This window comes from Doryrhamphus excisus, linkage group LG1, assembly GCF_037039965.1.
Source record: "Doryrhamphus excisus strain RoL-2023G ecotype Guam linkage group LG1, RoL_Dexc_Guam_v1.1, whole genome shotgun sequence".
In the NCBI taxonomy this organism is placed as follows: Eukaryota; Metazoa; Chordata; class Actinopteri; order Syngnathiformes; family Syngnathidae; genus Doryrhamphus; species Doryrhamphus excisus.
Window position 1 is genome coordinate 15,261,136 of NC_136357.1, and position 24,019 is coordinate 15,285,154.

At 39.4% G+C, this 24,019-nt stretch overlaps 1 protein-coding gene across 5 annotated transcripts in view; it reads right to left on the minus strand.

Moving 5' to 3' along the window:
- LOC131131664 (pleckstrin homology domain-containing family A member 7) overlaps window positions 1-24,019 on the minus strand; it is a 104,510-nt gene that overhangs the window by 48,495 nt on the left and 31,996 nt on the right. For 4 of the 5 annotated variants that reach the window (XM_078790953.1, XM_058076555.2, XM_078790954.1 and 1 more), the window contains one exon: window positions 6,627-6,710. In XM_078790953.1, the coding sequence (XP_078647079.1) occupies window positions 6,627-6,710 (84 nt within the window). Of the gene's footprint in view, window positions 1-6,626; window positions 6,711-23,234; window positions 23,416-24,019 lie in introns of all 5 variants that reach the window. The other variant, XM_078790955.1, reaches the window with a different exon arrangement.

The following is a 24,019-nucleotide window of genomic DNA, read 5'->3' on the forward strand; positions in this document are numbered from 1 at the left end:
AATTGGAGTCCACCTGCAGTAAATTCAGTTGATTGGACATGATTGATCCCACAGTTGACTGTGCATGTCAGAGCACAAACACCAAGCATGAAGTCAAAAGAACTGTCTGTAGACCTGCGAGACAGGATTGTCTTGAGGCACAAATCTGGGGAAGGATACAGAAAAATTTCTGCTGCTTTGAAGGTCCCAATGAGCACAGTGGCCTCCATTATTCGTAAATGGAAGACATTTGGAACCACCAGGACTCTTCCTAGAGCTGGCCGGCCTTCTAAACTGAGCGATCGGGGAAGAAGGGCCTTAGTCAGGGAGGTGACCAAGGCCCCGATGGTCACTCTGTCAGAGCTCCAGCGTTCCTCTGTGGAGAGAGGAGAGCCTTCCAGAAGGACAACCATCTCTGCAGCAATCCACCAATCAGGCCTGTATGGTAGAGTGGCCAGACGAAAGCCACTCCTTAGTAAAAGGAACATGGCAGCCCGTCTGGAATTTTCCAAAAAGCACCTGAATGACTCTCAGACCATGAGAAACAAAATTCTCTGGTCTGATGAGACAAAGATTGAACTCTTTGGTGTGAATGCCAGGCGCCATGTTTGGAGGAAACCAGGCACTGCTCATCACCAGGCCAATACCATCCCTACAGTGAAGCATGGTGGTGGCAGCATCATGCTGTGGGGATGTTTTTCAGCAGCAGGAACTGGCAGACTAGTCAGGATAGAAGGAAAAATGAATGCAGCAATATATAGAGATATCCTGGATGAAAACCTGCTCCAGAGCGCTCTTGACCTCAGTAGACTGGTCATGTACCTTGACCATATAGACAGTAGACATTAGCACACAGCCAAGATCTCAAAAGACTGGCTTCAGAACCACTCAGTGAATGTCCTGGAGTGGCCCAGCCAGAGTCCAGACTTGAATCCGATCGAACATCTCTGGAGAGATCTGAAAATGGCTGTGCACAGACGTTTCCCATCCAACCTGATGGAGGTTGAGACTTATTGCAAAGAAGAATGGGCAAAACTGCCTAAAGATAGGTGTGCTAAACTTGTGGGATCATATTCAAAAAGGTGGATCAACAAAGTATTAAGCAAAGGCTGTGAATACTTATGTAAATGTGATTTTTTTGTTTTCTATTTTTAATAAATTCAAAACATGTCAAAAAAAACTTTTGTCACATTGTCATAATGGAGTATTTTGTGTAGAATTTTGAGGTAAGAGATTAATTTAATACAGTTTGGAATGAGGCTGGAACATGACAAAATGTGTATATATATATATAGTATATATTTTTTTTTTTATTTTTTATTTTTTATTTTTTTTTAATTTAAATAGCCCGATATTCTTCCACAATGTGACATTAGAGAAAGTCATAGTCAAACATGCGTGAAAAGTTGTTTGATTCAAATTGAAAACATCTTAAAACATCTTCTAAAATAAAATAGTCCATTCCATTTTTGGAATAAATATACAAAAAGTAAAATACTGTATAATCATCAATCTTCTTCATAACAAAGCTTTACCTATGCTCAAATCCTCAGCTAAAACCAAAAGGTACAAAAGAACAAAATATGAAATAAAGTGCCCCGTTTAAGAAGACATTTAAAAAAAAATTTTTAGAAAGCAGAACCTCATCGGAGAGACAAAAAGTGAGTAAAAACACCTTGATTATGTTTAGAACTACAAATAAACTTCATCGTTAGTTTGTTAATTTTAAATTGCCATCACTTCATCAAATAAAATACATTTACTATAAAATGTATCAAAATCCAGACAGCATAATAATTACATCCAGACTTGTTTCTAGCATCTACCTTTTATGTTGTAGTTAGGACTTGTTTATTTATCACACATCGTTTCTCCATCACACGTTCTCACAAGTAAGTGACAGAGTCCCAGTGAGCCTTGTGTGTAATAATTGTGTCATTTAATGAAGATTTAACAATTTACATTTTAAGATGTGTGGATCTCCACTATGCAGTGTGCAGCAGGAACTTCGAAGTTCCCAAATACCACAAAACTCTCAGACGCCAGAAAAAGTAGCTAGATTTGTCGCTAGACAGTTTTGAGAAAATATTTCACCAAGAGGATTTGAAACATTGGAGCTGGGGGGGGGGGGTGCTCTCTCTGGAGCCCTGACACACACAGCAGAGCAAGACAGGCCTCTGTATAAATGTTGTTTTTTATATCATGCTTAAAATATCAGTATTTTAACAATATCAATATATCACCTAGCCCTACAAAAAAATTATAAAAATAAGAAAAATAGGAATACAATTGGAATAATTCATAATAATAATAATAAAAACAAGGTAAGCAAAGACATTGACAAGACTGTAAATACTGCAGTAAAAATGTTGACTGCATCGCACAATTTCAAAGGTAAATGATTAATGTGACCCGTCTTTGCTGTCGAGGCCAGCATGCTGTCTCCTGCGACACGTGCATTCTGCTTCTAAACAACGTATAAAACGAGAATCTATTTTCACAGGTGGCACCAAAGGCGCTGCTTTCACCGCCACATTACCAGAGTGGCTTGGCTAGGCCCGCTTCACGCCCACGCCACCGCTAATAAGACAGATCCATCAGGAGAGAGTGAGGGAACAATCTAACCTGCTCCCTCGTCACACAGATGGAGTGAAGTGTCTAAATGAAGCAAGGAGGAGGAGGAGGAGAAAGAGGAGGTAATAACAGGAAGCAGGCCAGCCATCGATGGAAGGGAGTAAACATCATTCGTACGACAAAAGTGTACTTCAATTTCATTTCAAAGAAACGTTCTGTACTGTCCTGTCATCAAAGCTGTGGATATTATTGCTCTCAAGAACTGTGTTGTTTTTGAACGATCCAGCCCAAGATTTTTGAGGGGAGCTGAGGTCAAAGTTCATATTTGTACAGTTCTTTTTCATCTTTCAACCAGTGGCGCATTTCTACTTTCATCAATAGTGAAACTAGAGTCAAACCTCAATTTTTGTATGATCCAGTTTTTGTATGATTTGGTTTTTTAACATTTTCTCCAAAATTCAGTTTTCAATGTCTTAGTTTTCATACAAAATTGCATGTCACAAACTAGTCCATATGGTCTGTACTGGATCAATCCAATGAGATTCATTTGGTCTATCATTCATACGTTCTAAACCAGAGGTCTCAAACTCAATTTACCTGGGGGCCACTGGAGCTAGGGTCTGGGCATCAGGTTTTCAAAAAAAAAAAAAACGCATTTATTAAAAACAGAAAAATATACAAACTTTTTCAGTGCTTTGGTTCCGATTTTCTACAATAAAAGCTCTGATAAAACATTCCACTGTTCTCAAATATCTTAATTTTTATTTTCAATAAGTAATAAATAAACATAATCATAATAAAACCGCAAATAATAAAAACTTAAGAAACCACATAGTTGGTGGGTAGACAAATAATTTTTTTCAGATTCAAATTAACAAAGCATTATTAGAGCCCTGTAGACATGACAAAACACGACTATAGTCACATTTATACTCTTTTTATTTACAACATATTGCGCAAATGCAGGGTCTTGAGACACATGCTAACTCGCAAACTAGAGAGCTAGCGACCTAAACGGTAGCCTTTAAGTTATTTCCTTTAAACTTAAATAGCCAAAAACTTACCACTTCCACACGGATAGGGAGGATAACTATTAACAGTTATTTAACCTTTAACATGAACATTAATCAAACGGAATAATTTTTTCTGGGTACATGATACCATACAGCATCCATATCAAACTTGCGCGGGCCGCACTAACATTAAACTTTCATATCAAGGCGGGGGCCTCAAACTAGTGTCCTGCGGGCCACATTTGCCGCGTGTTTGAGACCCCTGTTTTAAACAGTTCTTTTTCTACAGGCCAGAGTTAGATTGGTGGTTATGATTTCATAACACATCACATGTTCTCCTCCCTTTCTGTGTGGAAGCGGTAAGTTTTTTTTAGCATCTCACTTTGTCCTAACCGATTCAGCTTCAAACCCTTTCTTAAATTGAAATCTTGGCTTAGTTAGCTTGGTATCTTGCTATTCTTGAAGCGGCGCCCGTCTCTTGCGTACATGCAGATATCTCGTTGCCTGCACATTAGAGTTGAGTGGTGAGGTGTAAATAAAGATAGTGGTGGTGCTAATCCAGTGACAAACGTCATAATGAGGATGGACGCTAGACTGACATTGGTTTTTCTTTTTTAATGTCATGGCTTGACCCACATTATGGTTGAGATACGGCAACAAGAAGGAACTTTTTCCAATGCTAACGTGCGAGCCTTACTATTGCTGTTCATGGCAGCTATATAAGGTAATACAAGTGTAAAGGGTACTATAAGTGTGTTGTTTAATGTCTACAGGGATCCAACAATGGTCAGAACTGTATTCATAGGGGTCATAAACAGGTCTTTAACAGTTGCATCCAAGTGTAGAAAACATTTCATAGTGGAGTCATTTCCCCTAATATCCACTACAAGTGAACTGATATTTTTATTACAGATATTGGTCTGTTTTCCACTTATTTTGAAGCGGAAGTGCAACACCGAATAAAATGAGTACCTTAATGTCAGCCAACTCTTATGTGCCACCTACCAAGTGATGTTTATGACATCACCGACACATGCAATCGACCCACACTACGATCACAATAGACATAATGGGCACCCCTGCTTTAGAAAGGGTATTTTCAAGCCAGTTGAAACAGCGAGAGTGCTTTAAACTGATTGGAAGTAATGAGAATACTGCAGCAGAACTGAGTGTCCTTCACCACTCAACCTTTGCGACTTTGCCTCTTCATTTAGGATTTAAAAACACATACAACGAAATAAAAGCCACAAAAAAACAATACAGAAGCAGTCTTCAAATACTGACATTTAAAAGAAATATGCACGGTAAGAGGCTGTCAGAGAAGGTGATGTTGTTTGGAATCATTTTTGTTTTGCTCCGAGCACCTTCCTATAGAACTCCCAAGCCTGTCAGGAACCACACATCATGTTGACAGCAAAATTCTTGAGACCGAATCAATAGCCCCTCTGCTGGTTGCAGCCAAGTACTGCACTCCAATATTGATTCCGCACACTCAAACCAACGATCCATTTTCAATTATGATGTTAGATGGATCTGCCCCAAGTTCACCAGTCAATACCCCCCCCCCCCCCCCCCCCCCAAGTTTCTAATGTTGCAGGTCTGTTATTATATGATCTGCAAGTAGACCTTGAGGTTGTTGGTTTTTCTGTCTTCTTTTAGGAAATATCTATTTGTGTCATAGGTGATAAACCAAATACACGAGAAAAGATTATGTGTTATTTTAGTTATACATGTAAACTATGTAAGAAAAGCTTGTATTTAAAATATATATTTGCAATATTAATGTGTTTACTTAGTATTAGTAAATGTATATAGTACAGTATATTAAAATAGCTGCTGTTTGTTATCTTAAAGCCATCTACGATATAGCTAGCGATTGGCTTCTGCTAAAGAATGACTGACTTGCTCGTGGTATTGAATCATCAGTATTGAATCGATTAGTCGTACCGCTGAAGTGTAAGATACATCGTGAGATTAGACATGGTCATAAACTAGCTACACCGCCAGATTGAAAGTTAAAGAAAAATACACTGGAGAGTTTACATTGATTTCCGTAGGCCATTTTTAATAATTAGAGATTACTTGAAAAATTAATATTTGCAGGCACAGTCTAAGTAAAAATAACTACATATTTTTAAGTTAACTTTTATGAGGTAAAGCAATATACTAATAAATGGCCCTTAAAGGGAAACTGCACTTTTTTATAGGATACCAGCTCCCAACTTAGAACCAACTACATCCTACCAAGACTCAACAATATGCTTGCTCGTTCTGAACGTCTGTTTTTTTACCAGTATTATTAGTATATTGTTATAGCATTATTATTTAGTATTATTTTGACTCTACCAGCTCAACAGGGAGCACACGTCTTGTGCTGAAAAACACTATTGATGCTATTCCACTAGTCTGCATTCCAATGAGAGCAAACATTGTAAGTTTTGTTTTGTGTATAAAATAATAAATATATAATAATAAAATATAATATAAAAATAATAAATACATACACACATGTATATATATATATAAAATAAAAATGAAATGTATTATATAATATAAAATACAATATATAGAAAAATAAAAAAATGTATTTAATTGTGACCAGTCCTCTCCAGACCTCTCACCCGAAAACAGCTGGGATAGGCTCCAGCACGCCCCGTGAGGATAAGCGGTAGAGAATGAATGAATGAATGAATGTATTTGATTGTGATTAATTAAAATGAATCCACACAAAACCTGTGATTGATGAGATTAAAAAAACAATTGACTGCACTACTAAAAATATATAATTAATAATCAATAAATTACATTTTCATTTGTTCCAAAAACCAATAGGGTCCAGAGCTGCACTTTGCAGACCACTAGTCTATACCATTGTATTTTTAGGGTCCAAAACATATTTGCATGAGAAAAAAAACAGACAAAAAACAACCCTGATTTTGTTATTTCAGTCTGAAATAGCAACGCTGCAATGAGGGGTGAAAATCTTTCCATAGCTTTGTTGTGGAATTAAAAGTTTTTTTTAATGGTAGGGGGTTGTAGAAGACCAAAAACATCACTCACTGTTCCTGCAGGAAATAATCCACGTTATCAGGAGAAACACGCCCGGTGACAGGATGGCGAAAGGTGGTGGTCCTCTGGTTATGGCTGATGTAAGAGAGACAAAAGACAAGGTTAGTAGCAAAGCTAGCAAACAGCACAAAAAAAGCACCACTCTACATTGTTACCCCCGTTGTGCTTAGTTGGATGGGTCTGCTGTAGAATGGTTGGCAGGTCCCCCGCCCTCTCACCCCACCTGACCTAGCTGGTGTGTAGCTGTGTGGAGTCAGCACAAAATACTGGATGGAACAGGCCGCGGGCCCCATGGCTTCACTTCCCATAGAGTCACTCTGAGTGGTGAGTGGATGATACAATTCATTCATTCATTCATTTTTGACCGCTTATCCTCACGGTCACGGGGGTGCTGGAGCCTATCCCAGCAGTCTTTGGGCGAGAGGCGGGGTACACCCTGGACTGGTCGCCAACCAATCACAGGGCACATATAGACAAACAACCATTCACACTCACATTCATACCTATGGACAATTTGAAGTCACCAATTAACCTAGCATGTTTTTGGTCTAGGGTCTCCTAGCTGTGAGGTCTGCACACTAACCACTCGATCGCCGTGCAGCCATGGATGATACAATTTACAATTAAAAACGAAAGAAGAAGAAAAGCCACTAAATATTGATGGAAGTATTCAATTTGGAACACTGTCTTACCAGGAACGTTCTGAACCTGCTTTTTCTTCTTCTCTCCTTTTTTAAATGCTGAATTGCAACCACTCAAATTCAACCCTCCACTTCCTTTGCATAGCCAAGAGTGCAACTAATGAGGGTGGTAGATAGCCATAACTGTGCAGTCACCAATTTAACGGTTTGTACTGACAAAAGGAAAAAGTGTACCAATTGAGACACACCCTAACTATAAATAGTATTGTATTGTTGTATAATTCCCAATTTCTGTAGAAACACATCAAGGACTAACACTAGTAAAGAGCAATACAGCACATCAAAGCATATCAAAGACATCACACAATAATTCCCCCTGCTGGGAGGAGTATAGGATATCAGTCACTAAAGACCCTGTCCACACGGAAAGATTTCTTTTGGCAGGTTGAAAAAAATTAGCATCCATACTGTGCCAAAATATTTAATAGTCGCATCCAGGCGGGAACGGATCACTGGGTGAAAAAATGTTTTACAGTCATCCATTGTTGTATTGTAGTTTATCACTCCATTTGCTCTTTCTCAATTTTAAAAATAAAATCAATAAATGATTGCTGTTTCGTGGTTCCCTATGACGTATGATTAGGCTAAAAATATTGAAAGACAAAAGTATAAGTAATATTCTGGCCATTAGCTGTTAGTAATGTTTCATTTTTGAGACATGACATTAGTTACTGCATTGAGTCAGCCATGGGATGCCCGACGTGATAAGAGTGAAAAAAGTTATCCACCCATTCCGTGTTGTTTCATGTCTGCAGGGCTCCAATAATGGCAAAGATTGTATTTACAAAGTCATAAACAGGTTTTCTATGCGCTAACTACAAAATATTCCAATTAATATTAAAACCCTACTTGGCCAAAATCCACTTATCGTGGTCGGGTCTGGAACCAATTAATAACAATAAATGAGGGATGACTGGAATACACAAGGCACACCAATGTGTGGCGCTGAAAACAGACACATATATGGAACCGCATGACACACCAAACTATAGAAAAAAGAAGAAGGCACGCTTAAAAGTCCATCGTCTTCCGCCTTCCAAGGCTCTTCTAGACTTAGGAAGAACTAGAATTATTTGTGTAAGTCAACAAAAGACAACAATACAGTATATCGGGAGAATGTCGACTAGGGTGAGCCATGCGGTCAACATATTCAGAAATTATGTTGTCTTGTCATCAAAGCTCACTTGTGGTCACATGACAGCCAGATAATTGTTTACATAAAGTAGCAGTTCACTTGTCTACACGGAAATGACAAGCCGGCATTGTCAGATGGTGCTACTCTGGAATGTGGATGAAAGGCTGAAACCATAAAATACTGTTTTGGCCGGCAAACGTTTCTGTTTGGATAGCCCCTAAGGAGGCTTTAATGTGACTTAATGGCAGAGTTGACTTCAACATCAGGGCCCTCTCTGCTTGTTTTAGGGATGGACATAAATGTCCTTTGTTTGTGTGTCCTGTTATGTTAAATTTGAGGTTATGGAGAAGTCGGAAGTTCCCACGCGCTCCAGTTAGGTTGTCAAAAGTTCAAGTTGTCAAAAATAACACGGTACCTAATTCATTCATTAATTACTTAACATGAGGATTAGTTCTGAACTGGGTCAAAAGCTACTTAGCTGACAGGAAGCAATATGTACAGCAAAGAGAATACACATCTACAAGTTCATATATTACGTGCGGAGTTCCCCAGGGGTCAATACTGGGGCCAAAACTGTTCAACTTGTACATCAATGATATCTCCAAAGTTACGAAAGACTTAAAAAGCTGGTATTATTTGCGGATGATACTACTGCTTTTTGTTCTGGAGAGAGTACAGACGAAATCATTAGAAAGGTCAGCGAAGAAATGATGGTGGTCAATGAGGGTCATATCACATCGTACTTCGGTACGAGGTGCATTATTTAAAAAAAACAAAAAAACCTTAAACTGTATTATGGAAAGTAGGAAGTGAACAAATGTAACAGTTACTGATACTGTAAAAGTACCAGATGGAGGGGTAGGGTTTAATAAGCTTTGCTTCTTCCTACTCCTTTTGGACATGTGGAACTGTGAACTGATTATGTGATGCACTCAACTGTAATCTGATGCATGTTCAAATGAAATAAAACCATTACCATTTTTGTGTAGTAAATGAGTGCGCACCACAGCAACAACACCGCTCTGCTAAGACGGCAGACGGAAGGACAGTGAAGCATGTCCAGTGTCACACAAAGTCAGACGCAATAACTTTATTCGGACCTGTGAATACATACAATAAACTTCAGCCTTCTCAATTGTAGACTTCAGTATTTACACTGTACACAGTGCGTTCACACTGAGAAGTACTGCGCGTAATGCCGGAGACTCAATCAACATCTTGGCTATATCGCCAATGGAAAGTGATGACCAAAAAACAGCTCTACAGATATTTTATTGAGCATTCCAAATGTTGGTGATAATGCTCCATTTAGTGGTTGCAAATATTGCAGTTGTTTTATTTCTAAGAGCGCAACAGTAATGGCAAAATGCTGTCAAAACGAGGTACTAAGTAGTCAGTGTACATTGTCTACTTATTCCATTAGACACAGATTTGATTTAATCATTATTCCAGAAATGAGTCCAAGCCATCCCCTTTCTGGACAATTTCCCCCACTTGTCGTGTTAGACCTTCCGTCCCCAGTCCACATGGCATTTACCAAGGTCAGGAGGTAAATGTTTGGGGTTACGTAAACACGGGATCATTCTTGTGTGACACAAACTAGTCAACCCATCACGCAAACAAACACATGCTCTACATAATATCTGCCCTTGACATGCAGAGCTGCACCTGCTGTGTCATATGCACATCTTTGATGTTACCGTTTGTCCTTGTAGCCATGACGACGGGAGCAAAACACGCTGATTACCCAGGTTCTAATTTGTTGAACTGTCAATTTGTATGGGAATTTTACACTACTTTATGTTGTTGTACATTTCAAAGGTCAGTCACGGCACAGTGCTTCGTTTTTTAGCACAAAGTCAATGATTGGCAAAGATATCAAAACAGAAACTGTACTAAGAAAGTATATGCCCTGATGTAATAATAAATAAAATAATAAATTAAATTGACTTGACATGTCTTGTGTGAGTGTATCAGCTGGGTAAATACCACCATGACAGTTGGTGCCAAAACGTATTTTAGTACATGGGTAAAAGTGACCGAACAAAAGTATACGTATTGCAATGATCAAAAGGAATATGGGACAGATGATGATTCAGAATGTGTGTGTGTGTTCCCTTTGTCTATCACTATGTGACCAGATATACAGTAGACATGAGTGTTTCGAACTGATCTGTTGAGTGGGTGTTCTTGGAGTCAAAGGTCATGTCTATTTAAAGGCTTTTCCAGATGAATTGTGTTTGAAGTGCAGCGAGGTGGGCTGGCGTGTAGGGGGCACGCTGGCGAAGCACGACAAGGTCATTCCCATTCTTGGTTGGGTATCTACTATGTGTACATCAGTGTGCATGTATTTTTATGGAGTGCAAGTACAGTAGAAATGAAAATGTACTCAGGGAAGGAATATCCCTACAGTGTTTCCCCAAGATTTACAGGAACAAACGAATACATGCAGGCGCGCACTATAGTCAACTATCATGTGATCACTCAAAGTTCAAAGTTAAATTTGCGGTCCGTGGGGGATGATAATCAATGATAAACTATACACAAAAAACTGTAACTGTGACTGAATAGAGACATGAAAGGTGTCCTTTTAGGTGTGCATTACTTGAATAATTTGAGTACGTCGATTACAAAAAAAAAAAAAAATTCTGCCTTGAGGAATCACGTCACCAACGCACTTATGTCACCCACGCAGACGCCGAAAAAGAAAGCGGAGGTTTAAAGACGTGGGCGAATGCGCCAAGGCAACAAAAGAGATGGAAAACAAAATGTCAAAAAGACAGGCAATGTGGCTAAACCGCAAGGTGAGCACCGGGAGGTGCATCTGTTGTAACACGGCACTTGCATACCACAACGGCATGGTATGAGTTGCATCATCTCCTCCTGAATGGAGCGGAAGATGCGCGACATGGTAAATCAAACACAGAATAAATCAGTGAGATTAAGATTAATATACCTTCCTAATGCAGGTTAACGTGGCTCAAAGTCCATGCTAACAAGCCAAAAGGACTTGTATTTTGCTGATAAAGCCCACCCCACTCGCCTGACCCAACCGTGGGCTCGTGAGGTGGATATATTCATCTACAAAAGCAATACACTTCGTTCCTATGCACAATGTCAATTTAAGAAATAAAATGGTTGATTATGTAAAAAATGAAACCAGTTTGTTGTTCAATATTAAGTGAAATGTGTATTAATATATGCAAAAATATGTTTTAAATGACTATTCGAATAAATACTCAGTGGAACACTTGCAGCCCTACTATCTTTTAATTGTTTGCTATAATCTGGCTATAGAAAATATATTGAAAATACAATTCTAATCAAATGTGACCTCTTTGGGGGGCTGCATGTAACGTATAAGAGAAGGGGTGCCCGCCCGAAACACTGCACTATGAGACTTTTAACTTCAAAACAAATTAAAATTCAAAACAAAGTAAAATGACTAATCAGTTCTAAATATACTATATGTTCTGATTGGGGGAATATAATTTGTTATTGTATGTACTAAGGTGTGTAATAAGGTGGCAACCTCCTTAAAAATCACTGGGACAGACCTCTGTTATTATTCTTAATTTGTGTGACTGCCGTATATGTTGCTAGAAGTCTAAAGTGTGTATCATAGAGGATTTGATTTATATTTTAGGAATCGAGCATTGTAGTGATTTTTTTTTTCAATTAACCCGAGTAATCAGAAAAAAACATTTTTGCTTGGTTGAAGTAGAATTACAAATACCCAAGAGAAAATTAAAAAAAAATACTAAATAATGAATGACCAATTGGTTTAATTCACATACGAACAAAGTGTAGTTTCTTGGGTCTGGTGGACTACATTTATCCCATACTGTAACTATTTACTGGATAGGGAGAGAAATTCCCTATAGAACAGGTCTATACATGCATGTGTGCATGCATGCATGCCCATCCCAAAGCTGTAAAATGAGGGAAAACACATCAGACTTTAAAGCTGACATGGCCCATCAATAAAATGTGAAATGTGTGAAATATATATCACAGCAGCACCATCCTAAGACCTTCAGGACTTGAACCAAGTCGAATATTTGAGGCACAGACACAACATAAGTTGGATTCAGACTGCTATCCAGCATGTGGACTAAAGTCTGTCCAAGACATATCACTCTGAAGGCATGCCGCTATGCCAAGACCACTAATAAACCCTGACAGGATGCAGGACATTAACATCTTATTTTCATTTTATGTTTACCTTTCATCCACATGATCACAGTTGTGGCTTCATGACTTAGCTGTCCCTCCAAGCATGAAAGTGTGCTGGCAGTAACGCCAGCATGCTCCGAAATAGACTCAAACACACACACACACCAAAGTCTACACTGAGTCAACGTGTTGAGTGTAAAGCAGGCCTCTGCTGTCAGTGAATTCCAGCGGGCATACGGTGGTGACACATTTGGTTCAGCTCCATGCTGCTGCAATCATCCCTGGCTCAGCTTTCACATGCAGCCTTGCGCCATTGCCTACCCATGAACGTACACACACACACACACACACACACACACACACACACACTCTCCCTCATGCATGTACATTCACAAATAGGCCTTTTCATTTGATTTCCCCACAGTCAAAGCGTCTCCCACGTTCACCACGGTAGTGCTTCCCTCACTCCCACTCGGGCCACAAACGGCTCACAACAGCGTCGTTGTTTGACGGAATGAAGGTGGGTGGAAGTTTTGTCAGCCTGAGTGCTGGAAGCAGACATATTTACCAGCGAGGAGGCGGTTAAAATCACTGTAATGAGCCGTACGACACCTCTGTCATCAGGCTATCGGGTTCATGGAGAAGAGCTGGTGTGAAATGTAGTGTCTTTGGTGTTGATGCTTTTCGGTTACGTACATTGTTGGATCCAAACATTGTTATACAGTACTGTGTGAGGCTGTTTAGTGTTCGGGTGACAATTCAGCATGTTGTCCTGCGCCATCTCCATACTCTTCCTGTTCATACAGGAAGTGAGCCTCAAGTAGCCTCACTACAACAACCTGAAGCCTCCATTATGCACAAGACGTCCTATATGCATCGTATGAATATTATTTTATGTATTATCATAATGGCTGTCAACCAATTAAAATATTTGATAGTGATTAATCACATTTCGTGCATAGTTAACCCAGAATTAATCACATTTACTCTGCAGATAAAAATGTTTTTACCTATGATAAGTAGGCAACAACAACAATGATTACATCAGATTTTATGTAAAAGGGATATCAATTTCATAACTATGGGCCATTATTTTTAAACTGCAAGCACATTTTTGGATTACTATTTATTGTTTACATATTATATTTATATATTTTTATATTTATAAATTTATATTATTATTATTATTATTACCTCCTTTTCCCCTCCCAGATCTTCTATTAACAGCACATAGAATCCATGACCCTGCTAGCATTCATTAACATTCAATCATCTTTATCCTTAATGATGGTTGAAAGCAAAAGAGAGACCAATATTGGTAAATGTATCAATAATTATTATGATTATTAATATTATTATTATTTCCACTTCCACTGTTCCCTCTGCACGTCTTAGCACTATGGGGAGCAGAGCTTTCAGCCGCTCTGCTCCCCAACTCTGGAACTTTTTGCCACCAGACCTCCGTAACTCTGCCACCCTTCCCATCTTCAAATCTAAACTCAAAACTCATCGGTTCAAACTTGCCTATTCCCTTTAAACTGCTTCATATGGTCCCCCCTCTCCCGATTTATTGTATGCTCTTATTTATTGTATGTTGTCTTTTATCTTGTATTTTATATTGGTGTTTTTATCTCCTGTACAGCGACCTTGGGTGTCCTGAAAGGCACTTTTAAATAAAATGTATTATTATTATTATTATTACAATAATGGGGACTTTCCTTTTCTTAGGTGCACTGCCGCTTGGGAGACACAATGAATTGTAAAGTTAACTTAATATGGGATGTTATTCTTCCTTGGTGCATTCTTGCCATGCACCAGCAAAAATGTCGTGTCTAATGATGTAACTAGTTCTCAAGCAAGGTTTGTTTTTCCTAGACCAAAATGACATTTTTAATTAATTTAAAAAGCACATTCATAAACTGAAGACTAGTTGTATTATTTATTAACAACCGCCATCACTATTACATCAAAGAAAATCATAAAACACAAACTGAGAAAATAAGTTTGTTTAGGTTATGTAATTTGTGTTGTTAATTAGTAATCAGAAATCCTTGAATCCTATGCCTGAATTTCAAATTCTGTTTTATTTTCTTAACGCTCAAGAAGACACTGTTCCAAGTGTGGAGTCGGTGACCTCAAACCTTTGAATAAGCACTTTATTCAGAAAAAAATGCTTAAGTGCTACGGTCTCATGAGTTCCATGAGTGTTTACTTTAGTGAGCATCCCAAGCATCATCTCCAGGGTTTCCGCTACATGTAATTAATCATGGCGCAATGCCAAAGCATAATAAAAGCCACCACACCTTTAAAATGAGGGTTTTTTGAAAACAGTTGAAACTTTTCAGCTGCTAAGGGCATTTCCACCTGTCTCTGGTGAGTATAGCAGTGTTTGTTGTGTCCAAATCAATAAATAAGGCAATGCTGTCAATGCGCTGTCTAGTCCAACAACAACTACAACGTTGTATTAGCAGTGAAGCTACAGGCTTATGATGTTGGGTACAAATAAATGCAGGAAATTATTTGGAATAAAACTGTAAATACAAGTCAAAAGATAAAACAGCTCATCAAACATGCTCCCAGATGTAACTGATTACAATGCTAACTTGGTAATTGGCTCAAATTATGAAGTTTTATTAATGTTCATGTTAAAGGTTAAATATGATATAATGTTCAGGTTAAATAACTGCTAATACTGTTCAATTGAATCTGAAAAAAATAATTTCTCTACCCACCAACTTATATGTGGTTTCTTAAATTTTTCTTATTTGCTGTTTTGTTATTTTATTTATTTATGACTGTGATTGATTTTCTTTATTCTTTATTTGTTTGTTTATTTTTTCATCTTATTTTGTGTAGAAAAATAAAAAATAAGATATTTGAGTACAGTGGGATGTTTTATCAAAGCTTTTCTTGTGGAAAACCAGAACACTGAAAAAGTGTAGGGTATAGTAGAAGCAAAAGCATTGAAGACAGTTTTTTTTTTGTTTTTTGAAAACCTGATACGGCCCAGCCTCACCCAGACCCCAGCTCCAGTGACCCCCGGGTAAATTGAGTTTGAGACCCCTGATCTAGTACATCCATTTATTTCTATTTATCTCCATGGTTTCTATCTACTATATCTCTCCGAGCAGACTGTCAAACAATGTGGTGTGACTCAACTTTGTAACAAGTGAAGCAAAACACAGAGGCTGGCGTTACAACGCTTGTCTCAGAACATAAACACCTCAGACCGTCGCCACTCTGAGTGATGACAGACAACAAAAGCTAGACATCAAGAAAGAGACAGCCTGCAGGCATAGCAGCAACATCACAAACACGCAAATACAATGACTGGTGACTAATATGCATCCACACGTTTAGTTTACTTACATTAATAGGCAACACTTGTTCTGTGATTGTTACTTTGCTTCAACGTTATAATTATCTGAAGCACTACTAGCTCATCACACAAGAAATGTACAGTATTTCCATAAGAAAACCAGCTTATAGCCTCTAAACCAGCTCGGCAGCACCCTGTCTATGAAACATCTTATTGCCAAGATAATGACATAGCGCTGCATTATCAAAAAAGTGCATGCACAAGACTACAAGTGTCACTGAGACAATGATGCAAGGGAAGCAATTCTACAGCAATTAGAAACAAATCATTTCAGCATTAGTGCATGAAAATACTCAATTTTACAAACAATACGACAAAACAATATGCTGCTGGATGGGCAATAACAAGTGAGACAACAGAAAATCATCATTATGGCCAAGTTGGCACGCTTTGTCTTTTTTGAGTGCGCAAGTGTGTTCACACTGAAGTACAGTCGTCCCTCACTCATTGTGGGGTAATTGGTTCCAGACCCGACCACGGCGTGACGTTCCACACAGTAGTCATAATTAAAGGCTCATTTTTCGACCATTTGTATTGAGTTGTGGTCTCCTATAGAGCAGCTACACACAATAACCAGCAAGGAAAATATTTTTGATTTTGCAGAATCTACACCTATTCCAGCCGTATTTCCTGTGATTTGTGCTTCCTGCCAAAACGGCCTGTTTTAATTTATTCCACCAATTTATGAACTTTATAAAGGAAGTCTGTCCCTCTGTGTCATCCCAAAGGATTTTAAGGATCCCAAGGTTTTACCACGCTTTTTGAAACAGAGCGTTTTGAGCCATCCCAAACTTCTTTCAGGGCTCACTTCCAAATACATAAACCTCATTATCTGAAACTTTAGCATTGTTTAACACGAGAATACGACATTCTAACTACATTTATACGTCAGGAAAGTGGAAAAGGATAATAAATTGAATATTTTCGTCACAAGAGCTGTTTCTGAATTTCTAAATATTCATTCATTATCTACCGCTTATCCTCACGCGAGTCGCGGGGGTGCTGGAGCCTATCCCAGCTGTCTTTGGGCAAGAGGCGGGGTACACCCTGGACTGGTGGCCAGCCAATCACAGGGCACATATAGACAAACAACCATTCACACTCACGTTCATACCTATGGACAATTTGGAGTCACCAATTAACCTAGCATGTTTTTGGAATGTGGGAGGAAACCGGAGTCCCCGGAGAAAACCCACGCATGCACGGGGAAAACATGCAAACTCCACACAGAGATGGCCGAGGGTGGAATTAAACTCGTGCAGCCATGCTTTCTAAATACTTTTTTTTATTAATAGAGCCCTGTAAACATGAAATAACAGCCCTACAGACACCTTTACCAGGCCACAGCTTTACTCACAGCATGCCTGCGAGCTAACTAATTCTGCTCCAACTGATTTAGTCAAAATTTAAAGTATTTCCAACAGAGTGGGAAAGGAGGACAAAAAAGAAGCCCGAAATGTAAGAACGTTTTTTTCCCACTCCATCATGCTGGACATGCCACAGCTGATGACATGCATTGTGACGGCAATGTAATGAACTGTTATATCTTACCAATGTTCTGTGCCACTATTGACACCTAATGGCCAGAATACTTTTTTTCAATACTTTTGGACTAATAGTCCAAAAAAATGGGGGGGGGGGGGGGGGGGGGGGCTGTGTTATACTGAGTTTTCCATCAATGCCCACTAACGGCGTGCAGGTTCTGCGTTAAAAAGACAGGAGACATGTTCAACCTTGCATCCAGCTCATCATTGCCGTCAAGACACATTCTCAACACACACAAAACACACTTCCGGCTTTTTTCAAAGTAAAATGACGGTTTGCCACATCTTGTCAAGTTGTGTAAACAAAATAAGGTCATCATAGAAATATTTTACATTAATTGGAATGACATCTACATCTTCTTTAATCACAAGCATGGCCGTGCAGTTTGTTGAAGATTTTGTAGCAATGTGTGCAGAACCTGAAAAGCCAGGCTACATCCATTTCTCAATTTCTAGGCAAAGTTGGCCAATTATATATTATATCAATAAATCAAGTAATCATTTCTGCAATGAATTAATGGACGATAACTAACTAAAAAAGCACACACAATTCCAGTAAATACGTTAAAAATGGAATTCCAAAAAGTTATAACAAAAAATAAACCAGATTTTATAGGGCCCTACATGTGCTAGGGCAGCACAAATCCGGAAAAAAATGTGAATCACGATTTTCCTGCTCAGACAGACACACACACACACACACACGACATGTGTTTATTTAATTGTTACATTGTCATCATTATTATGAAACTCCTCATAATCTTGTTCTGCTTCATAGAAACACTCGCTCACTCCACAATATATATGACAAGTCAAAAGAAAAGCCAGTTAATTAATGCGATCCTTTTTATGGCAAGCTGATGATACAGCGTCAGGTAGAATCAGGGCAGGAGAGCCAACTCACCCTGGCCGGTGATGCTTGCTCGAGGATGGAGCGAGCGAGGAGCGATGTTGGCCATCATGCTAACAACAGTGCACCGGGATTGAGTCTTAGAGTATATCTGTTTTTTTTTTTTAATGATGCAGCCTGTTAAGTACTTTTAATCATCATCATTTTGCAAAAACAATCTTGTGTGTGACTCAAGATTGCAATTTTTTTTTTTTTTTTTTGCCCAGCTCTATGAATATGCTAGTGAAAGGAACATAAGCATCTGTTCGGGTCTTTGTTATACATTAAAGTGGTGTGAAGAAGAAGCAGGGGATTATGTGCTTATTTCCAACTAATTATTGTAAAACGTGTATTAGTGAGGAATTCAACATAATCCTCTTGCAGGGACTGCTGCTAGAACATTCAAATGAAGCATAACATAATATGATACATTATGTGTTCAGACATCTGTATATAAAGACACCGAAAATCAACAGCATTGTTTTATCATTTTGCAGCTCCTTCCATCTTACATTCTTTTCTTCAGTCCTTCCTCACACAAGAATACAATCTATGAATAGAAGCTCCATATTGAAGTCATATTCATCATTGTCCTCCGGCTTGGCTGATGCTGTCCAAGTCCACACACACACACACACACACACACACACACACACACAGGTTACAAAGTGGCTATGAAACTTAATTGGGATTCCTCAGCGTTGATGAGCTTTCTTGATTTTGTCTGTATTTGGGAAGGAGGAACTAATGTTCTACCAATCAAGCAAGACTGAGTGGTGTGCACTTTGCATTGCTACACTTGTGATGCCAGAAGACAGAGGAAAGACCCCCCCCCCCTCATCCCAATCCCCCATGGAGATTGTTTCAGGACATCTTGTTGCCATGGCAACATCTAGATGAGGCCCTCTTTAGCTTTAAATAAGCCCCCACTCTAAGTCCAGTGCCACAAATATTGCCAAACAGCACTGGAATTTTTGCAGGAGGAGGAGATTAGGGTATTACAGAAACACCTCCTCTGACTGTGTGTGCTTGTGTGTGCAGAGCGTTTAGATGAAAAGAGGCAGTCGGCATGGTGACTGACAGCATGCTTATAGCAGTTTCGACCAAGCATTGACATTCAAAAAATTTGGCAGGTTTGTCTTTGTCCGTTTATGTATTTCACTCGTAAACAAGAGACAAGGGTTTTCAAGCAATGGCTTCTCCTTGGCACTATCACATGCAAAAGGTTGGGCTGCATTGTATGAGTTTACAGAGCAGACGTGTGATGCGATCAACACTTCCTGTACAGCAGGGGTCTCAAACATGTGGCCCACAGGCCAAATGTGGCCCGCAGGACACTAGTTTGAGGCCCCCGCCTTGATATGAAAGTTTAATGTTAGTGCGGCCCGCACAAGTTTGATATGGATGCTGTATGGTATCATGTACCCAGAAAAAATTATTACGTTTGATTAATGTAAAGGTTAAATAACTTAATAGTTATCCTCCCTATCCGTGTGGAAGTGGTAAGTTTTTGGCTATTTAAGTTTAAAGGAAATAACTTCCGTTATCTGCCGTTTAGGTCGCTAGCGCTCTAGTTTGCGAGTTAGCATGTGTCTCAAGACCCTGCAGTTGCACAATATGTTGTAAATAAAAAGAGTATAAATGTGACTATAGTCGTGTTTTGTCATGTCTACAGGGCTCTAATAATCCTTTGTTAATTTTAGTCTGAAAAATATAATTTGTCTACCCACCAACTATATGTGGTTTCTTAAGTTTTTATTATTTGCCGTTTTATTATTATTATTATATTTATTTATTACTGATTGATTGATTTTCTTTATTCTTTATTTGTTTATTTTTCATCTTATTTTGTTCAGGAAAAAAAAATTAAGATATTTGAGAACAGTGGAATGTTTTATCAGAGCTTTTATTTTAGAAAATCGGAACCAAAGCACTGAAAAAGTTTGTATATTTTTCTGTTTTTAATAAATGCGTTTTTTGGGGGGGGGGAACCTGATGCGGCCCAGCCTTGCCCAGACCCTAGCTCCAGTGGCCCCCAGGTAAATTGAGTTTGAAAATCGGTCCCCAAAACTGCAAATGCATGTACCGTTACACCCCGCCCAACCCCTGCCCCGTTACATTTTTAGCATATTACTGACTCCTGCTGATTAAATCTGTGTAAGAGAAAGTTGCCTCCATGTGTACAGTGATACCGAAGCAGCTAATGCGTCACTATTTTCCTCTATTTACATTTTGAGTCCCTCATTGTACACAGTGATCAAGCCCACCCAGAGGCCATGACCGGCCTACTGACACTTTCTCACCCTGTGGGTGAACTCGGCGCACAGTGCACTCATCACCAAGTGTGGCAGTTGGTGATAAATGAATTCTATTGGCCGGCAGTGGTCCATTATGATCTACACAATAGACTATATGAAATGCATATAGCTAAAGTGACTGCAGACAATAAGTACTAAATGGACTTTAGAATTGAACATCTACTTTGGAGGATGGTAAAGTGGACTTTCTACAAAGCCTACTCATTAGTAACATAGTAGTAAAAAAAGATAACAGACGATGAAATTATCTCAGCAGGAGGAGCAAACTTTGCAGGTCCATTCGACAACATTCATCACTTCCCCGAAACTTGCCTTCACGAAAATGAACACATTTATTTCCCACCAGAGACACTAATACATACAGCACTATTTATGAGCCACCAACATGCATATTGCAAAACAAACTCCAAACATGCAGCACATAGCAGAGAAACTTAAAAATAATCTCCAGTATTGTTTTGAGTCTCCAGTCATGTGTTCCAATTTTGAATTTACACCATGCACAGCAGCGTCAATGGAGTGGATGAGGACCTGGGAGAGAACGCTGCCATGTACACAAAGCCTTGATGCTTCATTAGGAGGCAGAGAGAGGAATCACCCCTCACCAGTTCTGTTCTTCTATGACTGAAGTTTGTGGGATGTGGGAAGACAAGCAGAACAAATGTGTTTGGCCCATTTAACTGCCGTCACTCCCCAGCAGACACAACGCCTTGCCGAGCGTCCACAAATTCACACGTGACGAGCAAACACACATAACGCTCCACTGAAATGAGTTCTAATTTAATTTCCTTTCAAAGTAATGCAATTACATTTACACTTTCTTTTTAAAAGAAAGGCAGCAAACCATGCACATTTTTGTTCACATTAATCAGTCTAATTTTTCATCTCATCTACTTACCAAATTGCTGTGCACTAGTTTGATTCCAGCTCTGTGTGGGAGTTTGCATATTTGCCATTTTTCCAGAGCTCTCATTTGCTGATAAACAGTGCCAAGGATACTATACAGTAACCAATTCAAAGTTTATTGTAACAGAGAAACAGAGAAAAATGACATTAAATAAAGGCTGCAAATTAATTTGTATTAGAGAGAAGTAAGTATTTGACCATCACGCAGACTCCCACATATTAGATATGTGCCCATGAAGCATACAATTTGGTCTGGTCTCTTTACAAAAGCACTCTTAATCTCAACTCATTATGTGGACAAAAGATGCCTATCACGCAAACAGTCTCTCCCTTCCATCTAAACCTCTCCACTACCGTACCTCAGGGACAAAATTGCAGACCTGCACAAGACTTCAATGAACTACAAGACCATCAACAAGAAGCTTTGTAGGAAAAAGGCCAGAATTGGTGCAATCCTTGGTAAATGGATGAATTACATGATAACAATCGCCCTTGCTCTGGCGCTCCATGCACATGATTGTAAGAAAGGTAAGGCACCATACCAGAATTGGAGGAGCTAGTTAATGATGTCAAGGGAGCTGGGGACACAGTCTGCAAGAAAAGCATTACTAATAGACTTTGCAGTCACGCATTAAGATCCTGTAGTTCTTGCTGTTTAAGGAAACACGAGCATGGATGACACTCAACACCTACGTAAATGACCCAGACAAGGCTTGAGATATAGTTATATATTCACATGACATCAAAATTGTGCACTTTGGCATCAAGTAGACTGAATGGGTTTGGAGGCAGAGAAATGGTGAATGAGCCCAACAACACCATCCTACTGTCAAACATGCAGGTCCAAATATTCTGCTTCTCTGACTAAAATCCCTCCTGGATATCTGCAACCCTGGTGACCAACTACAACAAACATCTGACCTCTGTACTTGGGGTTTCTCCACCAAGTACGAAGTCACGTTTTAGATTGGGGTCACACACATTTTCACCTCAAACAGAAATTAATATACAAGCTTTTTTTCTGGGCCTGTTTCACTCTGCCACTCTGGACTTTTCATATCTTTCTATGGGCGTACATCTACAAAAGTCAGCAGCGTCTAAAATACCATACATATAAATATGTATAGGGCTGCACGGCGGACGAGTGGTTAGCACGCAGACCTCACAGCTACAAGACCGGGGTTCAATTCCACCCTCGGCCATCTCTGTGTGGAGTTTGCATGTTCTCCCTTTGCATCCATGGGTTTTCTCCGGGTACTCCGGTTTCCTCCACCATTCCAAAAACATGCTAGGTTAATTGGTGACTCCAAATTGTCCATAGGTATGAATGTGAGTGTGAATGGTTGTTTGTCTATATGTGCCCTGTGATTGGCTGGCGACCAGTCCAGGGTGTACCCCGCCTCTCGCCCGAAGACAGCTGGGATAGGCTCCAGCACCCCCGCGACCCTCGTGAGGAAAAGCGGTAGAAAATGAATGAATGAATGAATAAATATGTACAGTACTTGTACATACAGTGAGTAAAAATAATAATCATCTTTAAGATAGCCTTACTAAAAATGTCCATGTCTGACGTTGTTGAGCCTGTACATCTGTCGAGGAGAACACCAAGCTATACTATAAATGACGCGTTCATCTACAGACAATACCGTGGCTGGAAGCCACCGGGGACCAGGAGCAGGATTAGAACAGTGCTGCTCACACGAACTGTACCAGCTGGGGAGTAACGTGACACCTGAAAGACATGAGGAAGTGTTTGGCTGGAGAAACAGAAGGAGAATAAAGAGCAGGCTGACATCCAAACCCTGCACATGTAACTGTGGAATGGACAAGATGATCATTTTGAACCAGACATCAAAGAGAATCTGTTAAAAAGAGAAACTTAAACGATGTGTAGTCATTTGATGAAGGTCAACAGGCAGAACGGGGGGGGGGGGGGGGGGGTGTAATACAGCCCATCTCGGGATGGCTGGATCTGTCTGATGTTCTTGAATGCCCAGTGGAAGGGACTTCAGTGTCAGACTGGGGTTCTTCCATGAAGACAACTTGTCAAAGTGTCATGAAGTAGCTGACCACAGCAGCATCAAGAAGACAATAAACCATCCAAGGAGAATGACAGGTGTAGAGCGGGAGAAGCTGCTTGGTCAGATGTTTGGCTGTCTCCAGAGGAAGAATAGCATTTTAGCTAAGTATAGCATTTATTTTGTCAGCATCTCATGGATTTCAAAAATGTGGTTTCCTATTCCAAGATGACAGAACTGCTGAAATGATAAATGAGGGGGCTACTACCACCTGTTGGCAGGGAGGAGGCCATACCAGCAAGTTGACCGTTCAGTTAT